The sequence below is a fragment of the Xenia sp. Carnegie-2017 genome, unplaced genomic scaffold, assembly GCF_021976095.1.
Source record: "Xenia sp. Carnegie-2017 unplaced genomic scaffold, XeniaSp_v1 HiC_scaffold_19, whole genome shotgun sequence".
Classification (NCBI taxonomy): Eukaryota; Metazoa; Cnidaria; class Anthozoa; order Malacalcyonacea; family Xeniidae; genus Xenia; species Xenia sp. Carnegie-2017.
In genome coordinates this window covers 6,862,678-6,886,883 of record NW_025813481.1, presented here as the reverse complement: position 1 = coordinate 6,886,883, position 24,206 = coordinate 6,862,678, and the positions used below count along the sequence as shown (strand labels likewise).

Here is a 24,206-nt window from a genome sequence, read left to right as displayed (position 1 = left end):
CCCACACATCTCCGGATCCAGTGCGTCTTATGTAAAGAATTTTTTTAACACGTACATATTAGGAGTTGCGTTGCATGAAATCGATCATTAATAAATTTTTCATTGTTTACAATATTTTTCAAACGTATTTAAATAGGTTTGCAAAGTGGTCTGCAGAGCATTGTATCAGGTTCGAGAGCAAGGAAGTAGAAGCAACAAAACATAAAAATACCTGTGTTTAGGTGGTGGTAAGTGTTATGACATTGCTATTCTTCAATTTACAGAGGATTTTACATCTTAGTTTTAATGTGTGAAATGCATTAGAAACAAAATACATTCAGTTCGTGATTTTAGCTCGTGAATGAAACTGGCTTTAAACTACTGCAAACTTATATACTTCTAAGGTTCATCATACATCATCTCTTATAGCAAGAGAATAAATTCTTTACGTATAGGTATCAATTATCGATGCACTGAAGGTTGTTCTTAACTTGTGTAGAAACAAAATGAAAGTTTAAATAAAAATTTCGCTAGACTTTTTGAAAAAGAGACGTGAACTGATAAACCATGTTTGAAATAACAAAATAATCGTAAAAACACTTTCAGTCCATAATAACAATCTATCAAAGAAATAAATTTAGAAGACTTACTCCAATATTCAAAAAGTATCTTTTTTAAATGACCAAGTGATGATTGTTATATAGACGGTGTACTTCTGTAAAGGAAAGTACACATAATATGAGATAGTTCAAGAGTGCACACAGATCGAATATTGAATTTTCTTCATGTTTCCAATTCATTTTACAACGTTAAAATATGGAAACCTACAATTTACATGCATAAAACAATTTTGACATCACTAGAAGTGTAAACATGGCGACACATTTAGAGAGATTATACATGGATAGTTTGGGAAAAATTGCGAAAGATCTGGAAGAACATGGAACAGTCCAGAATAAATTGTTTCTGTCAACTTAATCACACTAAATACTTGTGAAGATGAAAACACGATTGATTTATTCAATCCTCTTTGGAGGACCCAAACTCACTCGAGCTTCATCTTATCTCAACGAAAATAGAAATAGCACACGTTCAATCACTTTTTTAAATTTCATAGACATTTAGTCGACATAGCAAAAGACACCGGCTATATAACAGATGTACAATCCATTAGAATGAGCAAAAATATTTCAAGCGTAGTAAAGTTTGTTAATTGCATGTAGCCGTTTATTACTTTACTTTTTACTCACAAGCAAAAATTTTATAAGCTAGAATAAAGTGGTCTTTCTCAATGAAGAAAAACATTAATCTATAAATAGCTTGCATAATATGAGGTGAGCTCTTGTCATGCTGAGCTGACTCGTATATTCTTCGTTCGTATATTCTTCCTGAAGATGGAAAGACCGAAAACACTCCACATCAGTATACGGAAGAGATATTTATCCTTTGAGCTGATAAATACCGATCATTATATAATTAAAAGACTTGATAAAGAGAATCATACAAATCGTACTTCAACAAAAGTAAGGGGGTAACGCAGGGGGGGGGAGATTTTGTCAATCATATGAATTCGTCGCCAAGTCTGGTGACTTTTTCTCACGCACTCCCAACAGTACACCGCTAAACTTTCTCACGCTATTCAACGCTGGTAAGCCTGTCTTCAATTAACTGCGTGTCTCTCTGCGTTTGTTACGCAAAATACAGAGATTAAATTTTCATCAACACTGTCGTCATGAAGATATGGAAACAGACTTCGATTAACAAGCGCATATTTCAAACTGAAGACCAATGTGACCAACACTTTTTCCCCTTTACACAGAAAATAGTTGGACATAGCATATCACAGCATAGAACATTTGGTATCATAATTGTTCCTTGGATGAAAACGTAGTTTTTAAACAAATATTCAATAATGCGGCTACCTAATAATTTTCAACCAGTTTGATGAATGTATTAGATGTCTCGGGATAAGCTTGTCGTAATACTTCTTCAGAGAATGAAAGCGATACTTAATAATTAAAATAAAGTTTGCTTCGTAAAAATAAACACAATAAAATAACAAAAAACAAACAAAAAATTATTGATGCTAAAGTCGCCGAAAATATAAATAATAATTAAATAGCTAGAGCCCCAAATGTGTTGGTAAATAAGGTTAAAAACACAGAACAAACATTTTGCTGCTGTGAACGAGGAATATTCCAGAGCATTTAGCTTAGTAATTATTCACATCCAATCTAAATTATGATCACTCACAACACCAAAACTTGACAAGCTTTCACCAAATAAGCAGATAAAAAAACACAGTTATACTTGATAAAAAGAAACCTAACATATTGAAGTCGGAAAGCCAAGTCGGGGGGGTGGGGTATCAAAACTGGCAGCTAAAAGTCAGGGGGGTCAATATTTGCAGCCAAAAGTTGAATGATACTACTTAAAATCTGGTAGCATTTAAGAATGTCAGTGAAATTCATGCAATTACTGAGTATAAAACGGATATATCCCCTTAAGTGTTTTTGGTAATCTTGTTAAATGTATCCGTGGCCAAGACGACGGCCTGCCTTGTATAAACCAATCATATTGTCCAATCAGATAAAACAACGTTAAAGATAAAATCTCCAAAGGCTCTATAAGACGGTGAGATCAAACCGCAGCTTGAAGCAGTTCGAAAGAGTGTTGGTGTGAGTAGAAAGTATAGGAAGATTTTAATATAAATCCTTGTGCAAAAAAGAGTTGGACAAAATAACTGGTAAGTTTTTCAAGTTAAAACTAAATGCGTTTAAAAACAACTTGCGTGTTAAATGTTTGCTTTTATCATTTTAATAACTGTCATGGTGGCCATATTGCCTCTTTACTGTATGCATTTTCTAAACGTAACGCACAAAATTCATTATGCAATGGACTTTTTAACATAATGTGCGCAGCGTTTCAAAACAATAACGAAAATGAGCGGCGATGCATGTATATGAATATAACGTATATATGTACGATGCAAAAATAACTTAAGCGTACGATTAACTGGGTTTAACATAGGAATATCGAATGATGAAACAGAGAGGTAACCTTTATTTCCTGCACATACATTTTATCGGCGAAAAGTTTAACAATAAAGCGCCCAGCGAAAAAGACGAGGTTTTAAATCGTTTTTAATGTAAGTAGGAACTCGCTTAATAAATGAAAATACAGTTTGTTAGGATATCATTAATAGCTTATCATCATCGTGGCGTTATACAAAAATAGCACGTTAAAATGATTTTTTGTTTGCGTCTTGTGATATAACCTGGTAGCCAAGTAAACGATGAATGATTGAATAAGGTGAGGAAATTGCGTTGACGGAACGAAAGGAAGTTACAACAAATCGCAGACATACTATCTCTTATAAGAACAACGCAAAACACAACTTTCTGTTGGTACTGTTTGACATAAGATAGCAAGAATACACATTACTGTTTGGCATTACCTAGAGCGGTAACTGCATTTTTTTAAATCTATATATATTTATAGAACAAAGACTGACGTATAAAAACGCAAAGTGCTATAGCACACCTTGCGAAAATTCTTCACACGTAAGAAGATAAATTTAAAGAAAATCGGTTAGGTTTCAATAAACAGCAAAATTTTAAGTGTCAAAAAACGCACAAGATTCATTACATTATGATAATCGTTTTCTATAATTACTCTTTTATACATCTCCGATTGAGTAGAAATAATTTAGAGTGACTTTAAAGATTTAGCGCGATCATCACATTGTTTATTTTACAGTAAGTGACAATGACTTTCGTTTCAGGTAAATGATTCGTAAATAAATAAGACAATTTCTTTAATTATATCTTTTGTAACGTCGACATATAGAGCATCAAGAAATAACAGAAAGTTTTTGTTTATACAATTAAACCAAGCTTACATGGTAATCTTTATAAAACTAAACATATCATTCAGCAAAAGAAGGTTTCCTGTGCTAATTCGGAGCTAGTTTTATGACCTGGTAAGAATTAGTGCATATTTACTCTTAATCTTTTTAAATTTCATGCTATTGTTAACATAATTTTATAGGCCACACAGACATTTGACGTAAATATCTATCTATCACGTTGGCACAGTTTGCCAGCATGTCTTGCGCAAAGACCGCGCACTTAATTTGAATAAACTGCGTAAACTTAACGATATGATACTAAAAGAGATTCGTTAGTATTGGGATGAAAAAAAATAAGTATATGGGTTGCAAAAAGCTTATTTTGTTTAATTTTTGCTGTCTGTCAAGCTAAGAAAGTTATAACTTCTCCTATTTTCCCTTATTTTAGATAATTTAATTCCCTTTTTATTAGCGTGTTGTAACATGATTAATTCCGTATGTGCGCAGTATGAGAAGATTCCTAATGTTTTAAAAAGACAATAATTTATACCAAATGATACAGCAAAAACACATGAGTCTAGTGTCAACAATCTCCATGAAGCAACCATTGTGAATGTCGGCATATGTGTCGGAATGTGAACGTATTATAATCATTCCGACCGGTCAACTTCACCTCAGGTGTCTTCGTAATACACTTGATTTTGTTTAATTTTAAAATATAAAAGCTATCTTGAACCCAAAGAAACTTTTACTGTAAGTTTTACAGCTTCTTGCAATGTTTGCATTGTATTACCATAATACCAAAACACAACAAGTAGTTAGTGTAGCGAGACTTAACCTCTCAGCCATTCTCGGGAAGATAAACACTTCGAGAAGCTTGTAATACCTTTCTTCGACTGTCGTCTTCTAAACTAAATGTTGTGTTTAAATTTCTTAACAAGATTTAGAGAGGTTCTTTCATTTCTACCGTACTGAGAACGCCGGTACTCGTGGGAAATCGATATTTTATTATCCAATGAAATGTTTATTTATTCAATGAAATATTTCCGTCTAAAAACGCTAGTCGCGCGTCGTACTTTAAAGTCAGTTTAACGGCACAAACGCATGCGCAAAACTGAACAGGACTCGATGGAATTCAAAGCACAAAGTAGGTAGAATGTTAGCTTTTGTTATAGAGCATGTAAAAACATAATTAAATAAGGCGAAAAATTGCGTGCTTACGATGGTCATGTCATTGAAAGGTGTCAATCAATACGATAGCATGCATGACGTTATCTTAAAGAGGCTCTGCCTGTTAATTAAATAAAATTCACGATATTTTTGAAAAAAAATATGAAAAAATCAATGTGATTTTCCTTGAAATAGAATTAAGCTCATTTGAAACGTAAAGTAACAAACTTCATTATTACACATAAAAGTACAACTATTTTTAAATACATTAAACATCTACTCATCGCATTATTATAAAATAACCGATTTTTACAGCTTGCGAAGCCAGATTAACACCGAATTTGGAGACATTTATATAAGCCGTAAAAATTGATGGAAGAAATACAACACTTTATATTCGACTTTACATTAAGTACTACAAAACATAAAATAACGTTAAATCCAACGAACATGACAAACATGTCAGGTCTGTTGTAAAATTACTTTAAGACATGATTCTGTTTTCAAACATTTAGTTACAGCAGGTTTTCTCTCAGAGAACGACAATTCAAGGCTCCTAGCATTTAAATTTAAAGAAATATGTACAAATGAAAAAGCACACATATAGTATCTCAATTTTCAAGGTGGCAGGCGTCGCATTATGAAAATAATAATTTCTTGAAGATACATCGATAATTAATAATAATCTTAACATGTTGCAGTACACAAATCTTTGACAAGTAAGCGTTGAACATAACACAGTAGTGTTATCTGAAATAATCTCTGAACAAATCCTCTAAACTAGATTGCATGACGCATACATTCATTCACATAAAACATCCCCAATATCCACTTATGATAAAAATCACGTGATCATGGCAACACGCGCATTATGCAAATAACTAGTGGAAGATAAACGTTTTAAGTTTCTTCATTCTCATCGATCATACGAAGTCGCTTGTCGTATTTTGGCTAGAGACGCTTCGAGAAGATTAAAAAAAGGAGTCTCCCAGGGTCTATGACTGCGTGATATCGCATCCTGTCTGTAGAGTGTATTGAAAATTTCAAGGTGACGAAGAAAGAAATCTTATTAATTGCTTAAATGGACTCGTCAAATTCCTCATTTCTTTTATTCAGGAAAACAAGATATGCTGGACGTTCCTTTTTTAAAATAAAACATTTCAGATTAAAGTCATAATACATGAGTACAAAAACCAGGCAGTAAAAATATTTTGGGCCGAACAAAGCATCTGTGTCCTTTACAAAAGTCATATTATCGCACAAAATGCATTAACTTAAAATACACAAGACCACAATTCTTCAAATAGTTAGATGTTTATCGCGTGTTTTCTTAGACAGTAACTCAAACAGCGCAATATAACATGATCATATATTTGCATGTTGAATCATGATGCCTTCGTGGTAATCCATTATTGCTATAAACTATATCACAGCTATGTAGAAATTATATAATAATAGGCATAAAGATGACTTACTCTCGAGCAAAGTAAAAATTAATTCCTCGATGATTATCAGAATCTAAGAAAAACAAAAGATTTCCATAGATAAATGGCAATACACATGACGGACACATAATGAACGATCGAGCGTCGCCTTTAAAATGCATACACGATTTTAGAAGAAAAAAAAACGCAAAAAGATCTTAAGTTTAAAATCTCATTTACTCCGAATATGTGATGTTGTACAAGAAAAACGTTCATGCAGAAAGACTTAAGATATTTCTTTTTGCTTTGTGTTTTCAGTAATGGCAAGCAAAATATTGAGAGCTGTTTTGGTATTCCTAACAATCTTTTTAACAACAACGGAATCATGTCAACCGTGCAACAAAAAAGCCTGCAATCTTCAGGTTTCAAAATGTAAAGGTACGTTACAATGTAAAAAGGAGTTGTTTTTTTTGTTTAAAATGTTATGATAGAAAGCAAAGAATTTTAATGACACGTGAAACACACAAAACACATGAAGCAGTGCTAGAGAGTTAGAAAAATCAAACACAAATGTAGGTAGCTAATTGATTCCATGCAGACAACACAGTGTGTGAGTATGGGGAAAAATGTTAACTATTTTAAAAATAATTGAGCAAACTATGAACTGTAAGGGGTAACATTTTATCTACTTACTGACTCACGGTACGACCGCGTTAGGAAAAACAGATGTGATATTGAGAATGATCACAAGAAAAATGTACTTGAACTTGTCGATAAAAAAGCAAAAATTCTTTCGAGGGATAAGTGTATTAAGGCAAAAACACAAAGATAGGATTTTGATAACAATAACACTTGAACGAGTAAAAAACAGAATCCTTCATTATCTCAGACGGCGTCGTCAAAGACAAATGTAAATGTTGTGACGTATGTGGCAAAAAAGGAGAAGCTTGTGGCGGAATCTTTCAACAACATGGCAAATGCAGTGAAGGACTGAAATGTATAAAAAGAAGACCCAAATCTGTCAGAGTCGTGGGAGAAAATGATATTTTCTCAGGAATATGTGAACGAGGTAATTCACTTCACAATCCAATTGATTTCAGGCTTGAATTATGGTCAAAAATGGCAACCATATTTTCATAATGAGAAAAAGAGAACAAGCTATAAGTCAGGACGTTTGTCCATAAATGCCATCCATACAGGGTTACCTTTCTTCAAAAGGGTTCTCACGATTAGATTAAAACTTTCAAGTAGCTTTTGTAAGATAAATGATATAGTATAGTTTTGACATTTCAACTAAATACATTACAGAACAGTGTGAGTTGAAGATATGTGGCTTCAATCAGAGATGTTTGGTCAAAGGAGGAAAACCACAATGCGCATGTCCCAAAAACTGCAAAAATAGATATGCACCAGTTTGCGGAGAGACAAATGGTCAGCATTACTGGAACAAATGCTTTCTACGAAAAGATGAATGCAGACGACAAGAGAGAATTGGATACATTAAAGGACCTTGTAAAAGTAAGATGAATTCATAAACGCATCAAAATACTCCAGGACTGTTCACAAACCACCTTTGAATCTTAGGTTGTCACGAAAATGGTAAATCTTACAAATTTGGAGAAACTATTACACGCAAGAACAGTTGCGAAAAATGGTGAGTCCGACGTCCTAACAGTTCCACATGTCCAACCACAACCAAACACGCCTGCAAGCGTCATAATGCCAAAGAATGGACGACAAAGCATTCTAAACAAGCGTAAAAATGTTTCACTAATTTCTTTTAGTGTGTGTAAACACGGTATTTGGAAATGTGAACACGACCATATGTGTCAAAGCGAGCAGGAGTTTCCACAGTTTTGTGATGTGCATAGTAAAAACTGCCCTGAAGGATTGTATTGTCAAGCACCACAATATAACCCAGTCGTTAACATAGGAATTGGCTTGTGTATTCCTCTTGATGAAGGTAAGGAAAAGATTTGAAAAAAAACTAATGCAAACACACTCTAGCATAAGATATATCTTCCTACATAATTTTTCCATTATTTGCAAAAGTACCAACACGACAAAATGCTTCAGAATAAAGCTACTAGAAAAATCATTAAATTTATGTAACTCATCGATAGAGAGAGCATCTGAAGCGACGACAGAAACATCTAGAAATAACGAATGTCCTAAACTGAAATGTGAAGTCTGTCCTCATGGTTACATTAAAGATCAACAAGGCTGTCAAACATGCGACTGTATTCAAGGCAAGAATATTGAAACTTTGTGAAAAGAAACTTTGTTCACCACAAAATGAGTCCTTGCGGATTATCATGAAGCACATTCATAGCTCATGATGACGATTGTAAAGAGCTTAAAAGGAAATCGATGTTTTAAGTGAAAAACTGACTGCAGAAAATGGGATAGTAACACAATTTTATATCACTGCAATATTTTCGTATTTTAACTGATAAAGTTAATCAAGGTGAGAAAATGTGTAAAATTTTGTGGTGAACAACTTTTTCCTGTTGATATCCCTCTTCCCCTCCCCTTCTTTCCTTCCCTCTCCCTCCCTTCCCCCTCCCTCCCCTCCTTTCTTCCTTTCTCTCCTTTCCCCCCTCTCTCCTCCTCCCCTCCCTCCCTCTTCTTCTCCCCTTCCTCTCTCCTCCCTCTCCCTTCCCTTCCGTTATATAATAAACAAATCAGTAATCTTGAAATACCTTAGTCATAAAACTGTTAAGGAGAGAAAAGATCAAAAACATTTAACATCGATTTCCTTTTTGGCTCTCTATAGAAACATTTCTTAAATATAAATTTAAAAAATATAATGTATACCCAATCAAAGAAAAGTTGATTTAAAAGCTGTATAGGACGTATAACGTCATTTCAATGTTTCCGAAGATAAATAAATAATATAATTTTGCGCAAATTGTTCTACTTCATTACGCAGTATAAACATATAATGGGAAATTAATAAAGACGAACGTTTAATTGAGTAGTTTCACGACGATTCTACCTTTATGTTCGAATGAAAAGGTCGAGTTGGTGGGTTTACACCATGCCGCAAGGCATTGTGGGAAATTTGTAAAATGCACTGCGTATAGTCCCAACAAGACTGGGAGTGAACATGACTTTAGCGAATGACCATCCAAAATAAAAATTCACAAAACGTGCCATAATCTATGAGTTCTTAGACACTTTTAAAATGAAACGGTCAGTTATAACGCATTTCTGCTTATAGACAAAAAGGCGAAAAATATTTGCGAGCATTCAAAGCATCCTGGACCATGTATGGCGAATCAAAAACGTTTCTATTACAACAGCAAGAAGGGGAGATGTATCGAATTTACATACGGTGGTTGTTTGTCCAACGGAAACAACTTTGCATCGAAGAAAAAGTGCGAGAGACGTTGCATGAAGTCAACATCGAAACATTGAGATGGAAAAGCTACTCAAACATACAAAGAGTGGACTATATGAATTAGATCACAAATCTTTAGTGGATTGCTGGATTTTATTCTTGACAGGATTGTGGTTTACCGATAGTGTAACAAATATCGAAACCTTATAAGCTACGATTTTCATGCACTATGCTTGAAACAATTCGCGATATAAATTAATAACGGCTACACGATAAAGAACTTCCTTGGAAATTAGAATAAAAAAAACTAGCATTTTGTGTTGAATATAAACTATTATGTCTATCTAAATCGATATGCATTATGAAAACGTACGTCATGATAAGAGATATATATGTGCATGTAAATAACATATGCATAGGAATAATTTTCAATCACATTTACTATAACAAAATACAGTGACGCTCTAAATCAACAAATCATAAATAACTTGTAATATATAAGACGACAAATTATTCTATCAAATAATGCGAAAAAAAGTACGGTTTTATGTTTATACTTCAGCCAACTCACTATGATTATGCAGAAGTTGAATAATTCCATTTGTAGAAAAATTGTTTGACCATAACGTTCGTGCAAATTCAATTTGAAATAAACAAACTATTCACGAATTATGTAAGTCTATCTATACATGGTTTTGTATAAATGCCCGAGTAGAAATGTCACATTCATTCATTCAAGTAAGATCTTCAAAACATATAACTTAGGGGCTGATTACAAGAGCTCGGATAGACGAGATTCAGCGAAGCGATAAATCATTTTGGCAAAGGAAAAGATTAAATCCTTATCATCAGATTAATCTTCTTGAACATTTTCACAATATTCTGACTTTATAAATACGCAAAGAACTTAAAATGAACACAACTAATGAGGCCAAATTTTAGAGTTACAACAGGAATGACTTGTGACGCTCAACAACAGTTGTAATTTTTTCGCTTGAAGTTTTGACTCTTTTTAATGCCTCGAAATCCTTTCACGCCTTGCTAAGTCCCGGTTATCCGGGCTCATGTGATCAACCCCTAAACAACGATTGCGCATTTATAAACGCATGCGCAGTCTGTTCGCAGGAAACAGTCGACTAAATTGATCTGCTAGATCTGTGTCATTGGCATGGTCGTGAAACTAAGAAAAAATTCAAACCAAGGTAAAATAAAGCACGACTAAAGTACGTTTAAGTGCAAGTAACAATTTTCTTTTCAAAACAATGCTTATATCTTTAGATTACCGCCGTAAAAAATTTCACAATAATGAAGGTCTTTAGAAAAATTTCACATTAATGACGGTCTTTAGATTACTGCCGTAAAAAATTTCACATTAATGACGGTCTTTAGATTACGCCGTAAAAAATTCACATTAATGACGGTCTTTAGATTACACATTAATGACGGTCTTTAGATTACTGCCGTAAAAAATTTCACAATAATGACGGCACACCACGACAACAATCAGTATGATTGTAATGCAATACTATACGTAAAAAAAAGTACATACAACGATTTAAAACATTAGCGTCAGCTGGAAAATGAAAAATTTGTCGAACAAAAACTGTAGGACCTTACAGCATACGGTCGATTTCTTAAAACTTATAGTAAAGAATATGGTAAATGAAATTCACGTATCATAGAGTAATCTCAATTTCTTACGATTCCATTGATTAAAACTGAATAAATCTTCTCTATCGCAAGAGCGCGATTATAAAACGATGACAACATTAAAGTTTATCATATGAAGATTGTTCATCTTAAAGACACCTGCCCTTTTTCACACGATACTAACGTCTAGCCTGCGTTCGGATGAAATCAATACTGGCCGTAATTGAAACTGAGGTTATTGTATTGGTGAAAATAACGTTCTTGTAAATGAATCATCTCAAATTAAATAAACACTGAAACACACGTAGATTTACAGTATCTGATGGCAGTTGGATTGAGTAAGAACATTTCATTTCCCTCTAAAACAAAACCCACACATCTAACACAAACCTGTGAAGGATTAAAATGTGCAAATGAAACAAAATGTTCCATTTGGGGTATAGTAATCACGTGATTAAGCAACACAAAAGAAAATAATTTATAAATAAATTATATAAAAAAATAAACGACTATATAAATATAGATATATACAAATTACAAAGATAAAGTAAGTGTATGATATGAAAATTGAAATGGATGTAAAATTTAGTATGTTAATTGAGACATGAATCTGAGATATATTTCATTAATGAAACATCATGTCATTTTCACTTTTTTTCACAATTCATCAAACGAAAGTGTAAAAAAAACAACCACAAATAATAATAATAATAATAATTATTATTAAAAACGACGAGCTAGCACGAAAAATTGCAAATTTCAATTACAAAATCAGTGACAGTTAAGTGATGTTTTCACGCACTGCGTACGATGCAAATTTTCATCTAAGATTAACAGCGTCACGATTACAATAAAGCGTTTACTTGGAGATTGCTCGTTTTCAGCTGTTCTGAGATTACCAGAGTTGGTTTTTAAGTGTAAAGCAATAATATCCTTAAAACTTCGTGTACAACCGAGATACATGGAACTTTCTTCAGTGAAGCGAACAAGGACGCTGCATAAAACACCAACATTCGTAAAAAAAAATTGCCACACATAATGAGCGATTTCTCGCCAGTGAAATTTAATTATGTCGATCTAAGCCTACGTCATACGAAGCATCAGAGCAGCGTCAAAATGCATTTCAGATGTCTCAAGAAACAAATGAAATTTACTGTGACGTCGCATTAAGATTGGACGAAATCAAATAGAACATTGTTAACTTATAATCAACATATCAGTAGTTAAGTGTTTTCGAAATAAAATTCATTAAAACACAGTATATCTCCATCAGAGATGAATAAAACTTCATATGAAGATATGAATTGCGTTTGAAGTTAACTAACATCCTGCAGATATATAACTTATAAAAATCATACAACATATTGCATTGCTCTATGACAGCTGTGATTGACACATTTATTATAGGATAAGCGTGTGTGGGATAAAGACGACATAAAGTTATCAAAAACATACATAGTGAATACTGCCACATGGACCGAGAGGATCTCATACAACAAAGTAAACGTGTAGACAAATAGCTATCAAGGTAAGTTACATGTGGATAATTATATGAGTTTAGCTCTTACCAAAGCCTATTGTTTAGAGGTTTTAACAGTAGTTTTCAATAATATATTGTAAATATATGTAATACGGATTATGGAAGTAGCTAAGAAAAACGATATGGACGGACTGTGTATAGAACGTTGGGATTCCAATATACTGAAAAGCCACGTGTTACTCAACGTTTCGGTGATTTTAAGGCAATATGTGAAAATAAATAATTTGCGTACAACGAGCAGGTGTAACCTACAACATTGGATTTATAGAATATAAAGATAAAATACTCTATCATACAAAAGCCACGGCAAAATATTCAACCTCGCATAAAACTTACGTAAAATACTTGAAAATATGCACACAAAACACTCAAAAAGACATATATAACAGTAAACATACTTCCTAAAACTATAATATAATATATTGACTAGAATAAACGAGAAAGACTTCTCCATGCACGTTGTCATGCAATTACACCACGGTTAAACATGTGTATGAGAGCGAATAGTGCATGAATTGATAATTTAGCGCGTATATATCATTTACGACGGATGTAGAATGAGATAAAATATAAGACAATTATATTATCGTCGTGAATAATAAGAGCGACAACACACAGACACACATAAATAACAATTAAGAACAAGATTTCGTTAAAATACTTAACTAGAGGAAATAATGTATACAAGATAAAAATCTTTTATAAATCTTTCAAACCGGTTTTCCCTGCAAAGCTGTGATCAAATAAACATAAAAATATTAGACAATTTACAATAATTTTAGGCAAGTCAATTGTGTGCGTTTGCAAAAAAATTGGTTACAAATCTTTTTTAATATGATTTAAAAAAAAAAATCAAGTATATTTCGACAGACGTAACTAAAACAATGACGCATAAACTATTATTTAATTAAATTGGACTTGGAGGCAATCCAGTAGCAATGACACAAAATAACGACACAAATCAAGGTGCATCAATATAACTGTAACTTATAATGCAACTTACGTGTATACGTAAATGTTTACTAGGGACACAAGGGGTATCACTAGGGGTATCACTTTACTTTGTAGGGTATGTGTGTATAGTTTATACAAATACCAAAAACACTAAGAACAGGCCAAATACTTAAGCTTTACGGAGTTAAAGGTATACTCATAGCTATAGTTTGTGTACATGTTTAGTTTTTGTGTCAGTAGGAGCAGCTGATCAAAACAAACATAAAAGCGTGATATATATTCATTAAATTCGCCAATATACAACATTGTAAGTCAGCACAAATCAATTCTATAATGAATGTGACACGAATCGCTTGTGTGAATTAACAATATATGATTGACATTGTTTTTAATAATTTTTGTAATGTGTCTTATTCACTGGTGGTAATTTGAATTCATTATGACGTCACAAACTTTCTCCTATAAACTGTGAAAACGTATAACAATAACGTCTGAATGCATTATAAGATGGCTACGTATGTCATCTTCACAATACGATATAACTCTAACATAAAGTACATGACTATGTCCCAGGCTTTTATAAACACTACACAACTAACATATAGCTAGTTGATTAACCTTTCTAAACAGACATAAACAACCAGAGATTAACAATGTGATCATGATCCATACACACAGAAAAGATTACGGACATTTGAAAATTACAGAAATTATCAGAGCAAAATCGATGTTATGATTGCATCACTATATGTCTTCATTGTTGAAATATAATAAATAATTTTTTGGCGGACGATACAAAGCTAACGATTAATAAGACTGAATTAAATATTGGCTTTTGATTATGTTCAGAAATTGAAATTGCGGATTTATAAAACATTTTAATATAGCATTGTTCGTTGTAAAGTGTGATTGTTGAATGCAATAGAAATTAAGCAAAAACTTTGTTCACCTCATGATAACCTTAACTGGCCCCTTATAAAAAACAATAGTGAAGAAAAATACTAACGTTTTACGAAAAAAACTTATTCCTGGGGATTATTTCCAAGTGTGTTATAAATACAATACAGTAAAAAAAGACTTATGAGAGAGCCAAAAATCCATACTGACTATCAGGAAAACAATTTTATGAAAACTTATCGCTGCTGGACGAATAGTAAGTCAATATTTTCGAAATGTCTTTAGCTTATAAAAAAGAAAGTACGTGGTTTTTAATTGAATTGAGCGAAATCAAACTGCCAAAAGAAATGTGTTATTTTGTCCAATAAGTGGTTAGCTATATTATGCATTTACGGGAGGATTATATTGCAGAAAAATTCAATTTAAAAACGTAAATTTTTTACGCTATTTACCACACAGCGTTCTTTTAAAACAAACACTGTAAGCAAAAATAAATTTATTTGTATAGTCTACAAACTTTGTGATATATAATACAAAGAAATGAAAAGATTTTTACATTCTATTCATTGTTTTCAAATTGTTTCTTTGGAAATGATCATAACCTATAAGTTTGCTGAGAGATCATGCGACGACAACAAATATCGGCATTCATTTTATTCATTTACATTTTTACGATTTTCCACACTTGTAATAAAAATATCAAGCTGAGTAAAATAATTTGAAAAAAAAATTTTAATTAATTAAGCACTCGATGATGATAGGAAAATTTAGAAAACGCAACTAAACATCAACATTTTGTTCAGAAAATATATTGAAAAAGACAAAGAATGAAACAATTTCTGTTTTCAAACGAAAAGAAAGTTAAACTTACGAGTGAAGTGTTACGACGACAATTTCAACTTTTTACGTTATTAAAGATACAAATCACAAATTTTCCTTAATTAAAAAAACATAAAACATATAACTACATATATGTCAAAAAAAGAAAGAAAAACATTGCCTTTTAATGGAAAGTGCAACAAATATATCCTACATAGAGCTTACGTAGCTGAACAAAAGATTTACTATATGTAGACAGTAAAAATTATCACAAAGATATCTTAAGTTCATACAATTTAATGCATTATATGGATTGAAAAGAAACATGAATAGGAATGGAACTTTTAGAGTCTGAGAAATCTCATGTGTTTTAGTCATGATTTTAATCTCAAACGCCTACACACATGCATTTGCTCAAAGTTAAGTTGACTTCAGGGCAGATGTTACTCCGTAACCCTATAGGCATGTATTTGTGATTGAAAAAAATGTGATTGAATCTGTCTAAATCTTCAGGGAGAGCTATATAACGATAAAATATCAGACGACAATCAAATTGAAAGTCAGAAAAGTCGACAGCAAGAACAAAGCTAAATTCGTAAAGCCATCCTACATGTTACTCGCAGAACAGAAAACATCAGTTTAAGGACGCGTTGGAACTAAAGAATTTCTGCCAAATCAACAACATCTTAAAAAGTTCAAAAAACAGTTAATCAATGCTTGTTACAGAACCTCTTGCGTCGAAGGTGATTCGTTTCACGTTATACAGTATCGTGTTTTTACTAACTATAGTTGGTAACATTATGGTTGTCATGGTAATTATGAAAAATCGTAAACTACGCAGTATAGAAACATACTACTATGGTTACTACTTACTAAACTTAGCAATTGCTGACTTTGGCGTAGCGCTACAAATACCATTTGCAGTAGTTTACAACGAATCTGGTGATTGGCCCTTTTCCGAATTCCTGTGCAAAGTTATACCAACATTACTGGTAGCAGGGGTGTGCGCGTCCGTATTAACACTTTTGGTGCTGACGTATGAACGTTGTTATTCAATATGTTATCCGTTAAGACCGAAACTTATGCGAAACAAAGTGTTCATATTGTTGGCTCTGGTATGGATCATATCTTTTGCGGTTGCATCGCCCGAGTTGGTCGTGTATAAACTACGGGATTTCGTTTCTGGTTCACAAATACAAAATAAATATCCGTGCGCAGAACACTGGTCAAGTAAACAGCAAAGACAAGCTTATACGACATTTCTTTTTACATTTTCCTACCTTCTTCCGTTAATTCTCATCCTTGTGGCGTATCTCAGTATCTTATACGAACTACGAAGGTCAACAACTCGATGTTTTGGACCTAAGGAAAAACATCACGTTAAGAAAATCGTGCGTGTATTAATAATCGTTGTAGCAAGTTTTGCGATCTGCTATCTACCCGAAAAAGCGTTATTTATCTGGATTGATTATGGTTCCGGTGGTTCACATCCTTACATTGATATTTTAATGAAGTATTCTTATTTCTTTTCTTGGTTAAACTCGTGCCTCAATCCTATCATCTACGGTGCAGTCGATATAAACTTTAGAAATTTTTATTCATCCATACTACATCGATGTTCAGGAGTTAAAGCATACGGATCAAGCATCAAAAGAAAAATGAGCATTTCCAAATCATCAAGACAAAGTAAGTTAAATTGAGCTGATTCTTAATTTAAAATTTCTCCCAGAAGACATATATTACATTATATTTCACTAGACAATACGGCTGCAACAACAGATTCTTCTTCAAATGAAGCAATGGAAAGTTTAGCAAGAATTGAAAATACAAGTGAAGTATAATATGTAGAATTCTAGCATGGTACCAAAAGCTGTTTTATATACATGTTTTAAAACAGATGAATGCCAATCATCATCTACCAAACTCAAGTCCAATGTTGTTGAAAAGATGTAGAAATTTTCAATTTAATTTACTGTCAGTACGATTTATAAATATTTATCAAGAATGTTCGCCAAAGAATGCTTTTTTCTCAACTAATTGATGTAAATATAACAACAAATTTATGATAAATCAAGATGATAAATAATAAGATTTCAATTTCTCTTTCTGAACAAGCAAAAATCAAATGGGACTGTGATGTTCTAATTTTGTTTAAAATTTTTTTACCCAGTGTAACCTCATCAACTTGTATGTATTTGTTCTCTGTGAAGGCCCAGCTTCCTGTATCTATCCACACCTTGACAATTCTTCCTAGCAGGAGGAAAACAGAGTAGAGAGTTGACAACACACCCACATCATGCTGCTCCTGATTGCAGGCTAAATTTTTTATTTCACCAGGAAAAAAAATTGCAACTCAGGAGTGGATGGTATTGAGTTTGTGCCAGTGAAGTTCCCTTTTAATCATTTTGTGCTTTTTGAAATATTCACTGCGCTTTTTACCTTTAATTTGTTCATCAAAAATTCTTTCATTCAATTCTGTAATAATCTGTATAGGTTGCACTTATGCATTTTATGTGCAAAAATAAATTTCTGCTTCACACAAACTACAATGAACTTTGCAGAAATAAAATGTAATTTATTTTCCACACCATGAAAAAATTCTGTGCGCCTTTAGTGGGCATTCAAACATTGGTTACTCTTACGAAAGCCCTTTCAAAGTTTATTAACTGTAAACATGGTATTTTGTGTCAGTCTTCATTTATTTAGTACAAGTCAGTTTTGCTTAGCTTTTACTACACTAGAACCATAAAACCTCTGTGTCATAGTCTTAGTGTTTTGTCGCTTCTGTAGAAGAACGACCTCTTTGGAAATCGATAAAATCAAGACAAATGATATAAAGTGCGTAGAAGAACGAGTATGATGACAACAATCATATTTTAAACATAATAACTTTACATCAAAGAAAAACAAAGCGTAACACTAACATACCTTACTATTAAAGATTTGTCTCATTTTCAGGTACAATTTTTTGTAAAAACTCAACTCATACTGATGTGTTCGGTGTTCACGTGTAGAAGATCTATTCACTCATATATTCACTGGATATATTCAACATGGCCGCTACTCACATCAGCGGTTACTTCATGTCATACAAGCATGAATGGCACAACTCCTTCCCTGACTGCCCCGCCTCGTGCCCCCACCACAGGGCCCCAGTATTATCGAACTCAAACAAACTCTTTTCGATTTTTTTGTCTTCACTCATAAATATGTAAGTTATTATTTCTACTTCGTACAATGTATACAATAGCATATATTTACATTTCTTCAGTTCAATTCTAATTCACTGGAGTTCATTTACATTTCACTGGACTTTATTAACATAATCTCCTCGACCTAAATTCACTCTCTAATAAGCTCTAAACAAATGCAAGCATAAAGTTTACAAAAGCAATAATCCACAAAGCCAACGAAGAGCAAAGATTGGAATCTCTCCAGCGTATAGAGATGTATGAAAATGAAAGAACTTATATTGAGCGATTTGTTGTACGACATCCATGTAATTTACACATGGGAGCCAGCCGTTGAGGTAGGACTATCTGACAGTAAGCTCACACATTTATTTGAGGTTATACTGTGAGCTAGGGGAGACTCCTTTTTGTTTATTTTCACTGGCAACTGTTCAAAGGCACCTCTATTTTCAAGAAGTGTCGCTCTTCGTTTACCACTCTCGCCCGTTTGGACCGTAGATGATAACGTACTTGAAGTACGCGTGCGTGTACTATTGGTTACCATGTCAACTATTGTTCTATCTCGGAAGAAACAGAGAAACTCAACGATCTGTTTTGGAATAATCTTAATAAAAGCTGTTTTGAAATCAGGCATTCTGGCGGCGTACACTACAGGATTAACACAGGTTGAAGCAAAGTGTATTGCTTTAAAGTAAACTGCCATGGTTAAAGTGATGCATTCACATGAACTGGACAAAATGGCAATGGTGAAAAATGGAGCCCAACTTACAAGAAACAGAGCAATTAAAAGAAAAACAGTAAACGAAACTTTCAGTTCCCTTTCAAAGTTCCCGCGAGAGCTAGAATATGGACGCCGGATAGTCGCATGTAAAATGGATAAATAACTGACAACTATGACAAGGAGGGGAAGTGCAAACAAGGTTGACGCTTTGTAGATTATGTATTTTAGTTTATACTTGAAGAACTCCACAGTGAGGCCACCAGAAAGAATGGAAACAATCCATATCACAAATAATGATGAAATGTACGTCCCAGACTTTGCATTATGGTGTAAAACTGGCCACACGATCGCAAAATATCTAAAACAGAGAATTGAAAATTAGAAAAAAATGTAACAGTAGGAAACTAGGTACCAGACTTCGATAATTGCGCATATGAAGTATCGTATGTATTATGTATGGAGATAAAAAAATATGTACAAATTGAACCACGTTTCAGAATGACAACCAGAAGCCATTGTTCATTATCATATTTGTTGGCTGTTAGTGTTTTCGTTGGTTACGGTTGAAGAGATATTGAAGATATAAACAAGAGAAAATGGCACTCGTCAAAGCACAGTGACATAGCATAAGTAACGAACATACCTATCTAATGATATTACAGCTAAATGCCAAATAGACGCCGTAACTGAAAAAACGTCGATAACTTGGTAAATGAAAAACTGGACACTTTCATTGTAGCCTTCAAAACTGTTCATCATCAGATTTGCATACAGAGGTACGGTTATGGCGCCTGCGATTAGATCAGCACAAGAGAGGCTCACAATAAGATGATTCGTCCGCGAATTTCGGATTTTCGAGGACTTGAAGAAAGAGATTAAAACCATAGAATTTCCAATGACAGACGTAAACGAGATGAAGCCATATAAAGTCAACACAGTGTAGAGATGAGTCTTTGGGATTTTAAATTGTCCAATTGTAGCATTGGTTGTGTTCGACATCATAAACATAAATCAACTAAAATAAAATACAATAAAGAGCAGTGAAGTATAATCCAACACTTTTCTATTTGTGTATATTAATTTAATTTATGTAGTAAAACCAAGGGAGCAAGCAGCAAGCATTTCATTAAATGAAACGAAACAATTGCAGTTCTGGTTTCGTTGGTTTCAATAATGAGAAAGTTGCATTTGGTTGAATTTTTTTAGAAAGCTTTCAACTGAATTCAGCGTCTTTCTTTGAAATAGGCGTTTTATCGATAAAAGGTGGACAAACTTTGTCTAGAAAAACAACAAGATGTTTTGAAAAAAATTATTTCCAGTTTTCCCAAACAAGTTCGTAATACGTTTTGTATGCCTTGGAGATGTTTGAAATTCTTCTGCTACCCCCCGCCACTTTCATCTTTAAACGTAAAGGTCTTTATACAAAGAAGTTGCCTTCAAAAGATTTTTTCGTATAGAAAAACAAGCCTATTACTGTCAGCGTCATGCTGGTAATGGAAATTTATGAAGCAGTAAATTTCTGCAACTAAGCGATTAATATAATACAGACTGTAAAGAAGATAAGATTAACAACAGCAAGACGTAATCAATCAATACGATGAAAATGTCAACACCAAAGCATATATTATTTTTGTAACTAGTTACAAATGAACTGCTATTGACCTGCATGTTTGTACATTTGATACTGGTATTGTGCTTGATAATTACCTCCAATAACAAATGAAACATGACATAGCAAACTTCTTCATTTAAAATGGCAAATAAATACATTCAACCTGTTCCACCTGTTGGCAGAATGCTTCAAAAACAAGAAGTTCTTTTTTATAACTAGTGTATATATTCTTTGACTTTAAAACAGCTCTAAACAAGTGATGTTAACACCCTAGAGTTTACATCGATCAAAAACTGACAATAGGGAAAATGAGGCTATGCGGAAATGTTTTTCAAACCTCGACGATAATGAAAATTATGTCAAAGTAATTCACTGAAGGCCAAGGGATGACCACAGCCTTGTTGTCTTACCATACGATGTTCGCGTGATGATAGAACTTTCTTTCTATGTATTGTTTAACATATGTGTATTCATTGTTTTCATGAATCTTCACATTTATTGATAATATTCTTAAAGAACGTGACACACTTCCTCACAAATAGCGTGCAATAAGCCCAAGTACGTCTTTCAATGGAAAAGATTACAGCAATACATTTACGTAGTTCCGAGATCGGGCATTCTCGTCATCAAAACAGCTCAAGGTCAAGACGATCCACTGCATGTTTTACACATATTCAAAAATTATTAAAGTCGTATGTAATGGCTTTAATATACAAACGTGACGATTTCAAATAAATACTTTGCTCGCGAGCATAAAATCAGGCAAAAATCTATGAAGAAACTAAAAGCTCAACGAGAAAAGGTGCCTTCCAGAAACTGTATAAAGCAAACAAATATATTTATCCAGAAGATTTCGAAAGTTCTGGGTTGAAATGTTCATAATACGTGCGTATATAAATATCTACTCGATTTAATAATAGTTTAAAGCCATAATTAAATATTAGATGTATACAAACTTTTATTCTTGTTCGTGATTTAATAACTTTCCACAATTCAAACGCGACGGCCGTGCCAGACAAAACTATACTAAGGATATTTTGTTCAGTTTTATATTTATACGTGTGGGATAATAGGCAACACCACATGACATTTGGCAGCTGCAAACAGCAAAAACTTCTTTCAGAAATTCTTAATGTTTATCACGTTTTTAGGGAAACCACACTAACACATGGAATAGGATCATAAAGATTTCTGAGATGAATAATATGAAGCGATAGCAAAGTTACATTATAAATAATATGCATGAAATGAAATCTTTTAAGAAACTCTCCCACTGATAAACAATGCTATATTATTCCGACATTAGAACATCCATCGAAGCAATTGGACCATAATCTTCATTCTTCAGTTTTGCAAATTATATAAATCCTACCTTATTCGTTAATGAGTCATTTTCAATGGAAGTTTCTCTCTTCAGTCACAAAAATTCTTGACTTCAGCAATTATGAACGTTTGCCACAAGCGATAAAGCATTTTCAATAGCTACAACCCAAGATTCTCGGCTGAATAATAAAATAAGCAAATAATAAAGTTAAAGCTGACCACGCTGATGAATTGAAGTTCGGAAGTCATTCACAAGACAATTAGATCTGATAAATATCGGCTGCGTTTACTGTACAAAAACAAGAAATGACTGAAAATGTTTATCAAGGACGAAAGATTCTCTTTTTCAAACAAAATTGTTAAGCCAACCATGTGTAAAGATAATAATGGAAATTTAGTAATACGTTTATCTGAGTGACGTTTTGCATTCTTGGCTTGCACGGATAAAAATTATTTAGATGATGAATTGTGGATAAACACACCAAAAGTATAATGAATGTGCAAATAAAGGATGTTTTTTTTCATTATATATCTAATATACATAACAATATATCTATACATTGTTGTTTGGCAAGTTAGACAACACAACGATTTGCGACAGAAATAGCTTTTTATGGGATGATAAAAAACAGGTGGTATAAACGATCAAGAAATTAAACATTCGTATAACAAATATGTAACTATACTCTTCATTTAAGTAACTTTAAGTTTACAAAAGTTGACAGTCTGTAATAATGCACAATCATTCATCATCTAAATCTTTTGCATATGCCCCTTGCAAAATCATCTATCTATGTTAGTGGTTCAAAAATCCAACTTAAATCCGCCTTGTTTACTCGTTTCATTTGAAAGAAAGGGAACATCTGTATCCTGCCATAGGAGAGACATAAATTAATTTTGCGATTCAAACACACACTTGCAGATGTGGCCACCTGCAGAGGTCCAGTAAAAAGGATTCTTTATTTTATTCCCTTAATGGTAAGACTATAAATATTTTGTGTTTGTCAGTGTAAACATGGTCAATATTTGTATATACAACACGAGAAAAAAGTCAAGCAGGAATAGTTATAGAACGTTCTAAGACAACGAAAGAAAAACAACAGCAGCAAATTGGCTGGGATCATAACATTTACAGTTGCACCTGAGGTCATCAAGGACAAGCCACTATGTTTGATATGTACAGAAAATTACAAATACATTGAAAAAAAAAATTTTTAACAGAACAGTTTTTTGAAGTGAAGCTGAAGTGTGAACAAGAATATTCAATCAAACTGCTGAAGCATTATGCTAAAACAGTAAAAACGTATTAAGAAATGCAATAATTAAAGAATGATGAAATACGTGGCTGTATCAGCATATTATCAATAAAGTTTTAGCCTGCAATATTGTGATCGAAAAAACGACAGCATAGTGAAAGAATTTCAATGATTATGTCGACAAAGATTAGTTTTAACTATAAAATAAAAATAACACAATTTACTTACGAGTTGAGCGAACAAACATCTCTAACGAATTGAAAAATGTTGTCAAAACTATCATATATTCTGTAAACAAAAATCTTTTGTAAGGTAAAAATGATGCAAAATGAAATACATCTGATAGAAATTAGTCAGACAGTATGCAATTAAAATGGGCCAAGAAAACAACCTACTTATTAAGCACTTAAGGTTGCCATGACACATTAAGTGGGATTATGAAACACGCATATTGTGAAAATTGATATTCAATCAACT

The 24,206-nt window shown here is 33.0% G+C and overlaps 4 protein-coding genes and 1 long non-coding RNA gene across 17 annotated transcripts in view; 3 read left to right on the top strand and 2 right to left on the bottom strand.

Annotated features, from left to right (window-relative positions):
• LOC124438661 overlaps positions 1–18,687 on the bottom strand; it is a 29,409-nt gene extending 10,722 nt beyond the window's left edge. For 4 of the 7 annotated variants that reach the window (XR_006946150.1, XM_046988843.1, XM_046988841.1 and 1 more), the window contains exons 1-3: positions 16,907–16,986; positions 6,475–6,517; positions 630–694 (exon numbers count right to left, since the gene is read on the bottom strand). The gene's annotated coding sequence lies outside the window, so the exon portion shown is untranslated. Of the gene's footprint in view, positions 1–629; positions 695–6,474; positions 6,518–16,906; positions 16,991–18,554 lie in introns of those variants that run through there. The other 3 variants (XM_046988842.1, XM_046988845.1, XM_046988846.1) reach the window with 3 other exon arrangements.
• LOC124438666 (four-domain proteases inhibitor-like) lies at positions 182–10,438 on the top strand. 2 transcript variants are annotated; one of them, XM_046988858.1, is made up of 8 exons: positions 182–227; positions 6,742–6,861; positions 7,313–7,492; positions 7,732–7,941; positions 8,008–8,077; positions 8,208–8,386; positions 8,547–8,672; positions 9,647–10,438. In XM_046988858.1, exons 2-8 carry the CDS (start codon positions 6,744–6,746, stop codon positions 9,841–9,843), a joined length of 1,080 nt encoding a protein of 359 aa, XP_046844814.1. In that variant the 5' UTR covers positions 182–227; positions 6,742–6,743; the 3' UTR covers positions 9,844–10,438. The 2 variants fall into 2 exon arrangements, with proteins under 2 accessions (XP_046844814.1, XP_046844813.1); XM_046988857.1 differs by lacking the exon at positions 182–227 and adding an exon at positions 2,469–2,725.
• Positions 12,845–17,753, top strand: LOC124438667 (neuropeptide FF receptor 2-like). Its single transcript, XM_046988860.1, has 3 exons — positions 12,845–12,944; positions 16,140–17,312; positions 17,385–17,753. Exons 2-3 carry the CDS (start codon positions 16,340–16,342, stop codon positions 17,465–17,467), a joined length of 1,056 nt encoding a protein of 351 aa, XP_046844816.1. The 5' UTR covers positions 12,845–12,944; positions 16,140–16,339; the 3' UTR covers positions 17,468–17,753.
• Positions 18,482–24,168, bottom strand: LOC124438663 (probable G-protein coupled receptor No9). Of its 6 annotated transcripts, none has more exons than XM_046988850.1 (4): positions 22,523–22,607; positions 22,107–22,247; positions 20,182–20,553; positions 18,482–19,896 (listed from the first exon to the last, which is right to left on the bottom strand). In XM_046988850.1, the coding sequence occupies exons 3-4, from the start codon at positions 20,544–20,546 to the stop codon at positions 19,131–19,133; spliced, it is 1,131 nt and encodes a 376-aa protein (XP_046844806.1). In that variant the 5' UTR covers positions 20,547–20,553; positions 22,107–22,247; positions 22,523–22,607; the 3' UTR covers positions 18,482–19,130. The 6 variants fall into 6 exon arrangements, with proteins under 6 accessions (XP_046844806.1, XP_046844809.1, XP_046844807.1 ...); XM_046988853.1 differs by lacking the exon at positions 22,107–22,247 and adding an exon at positions 22,878–24,168 and having other exon boundaries at positions 18,923–19,896; positions 22,523–22,652; XM_046988851.1 differs by having other exon boundaries at positions 18,923–19,896; positions 22,107–22,176; positions 22,523–22,585.
• Positions 21,985–23,002, top strand: LOC124438674. The gene is made up of 2 exons (XR_006946152.1): positions 21,985–22,035; positions 22,302–23,002. It is a non-coding gene; the product is annotated as an uncharacterized LOC124438674 (long non-coding RNA).
• Positions 24,169–24,206: the final 38 nt, after the last annotated feature.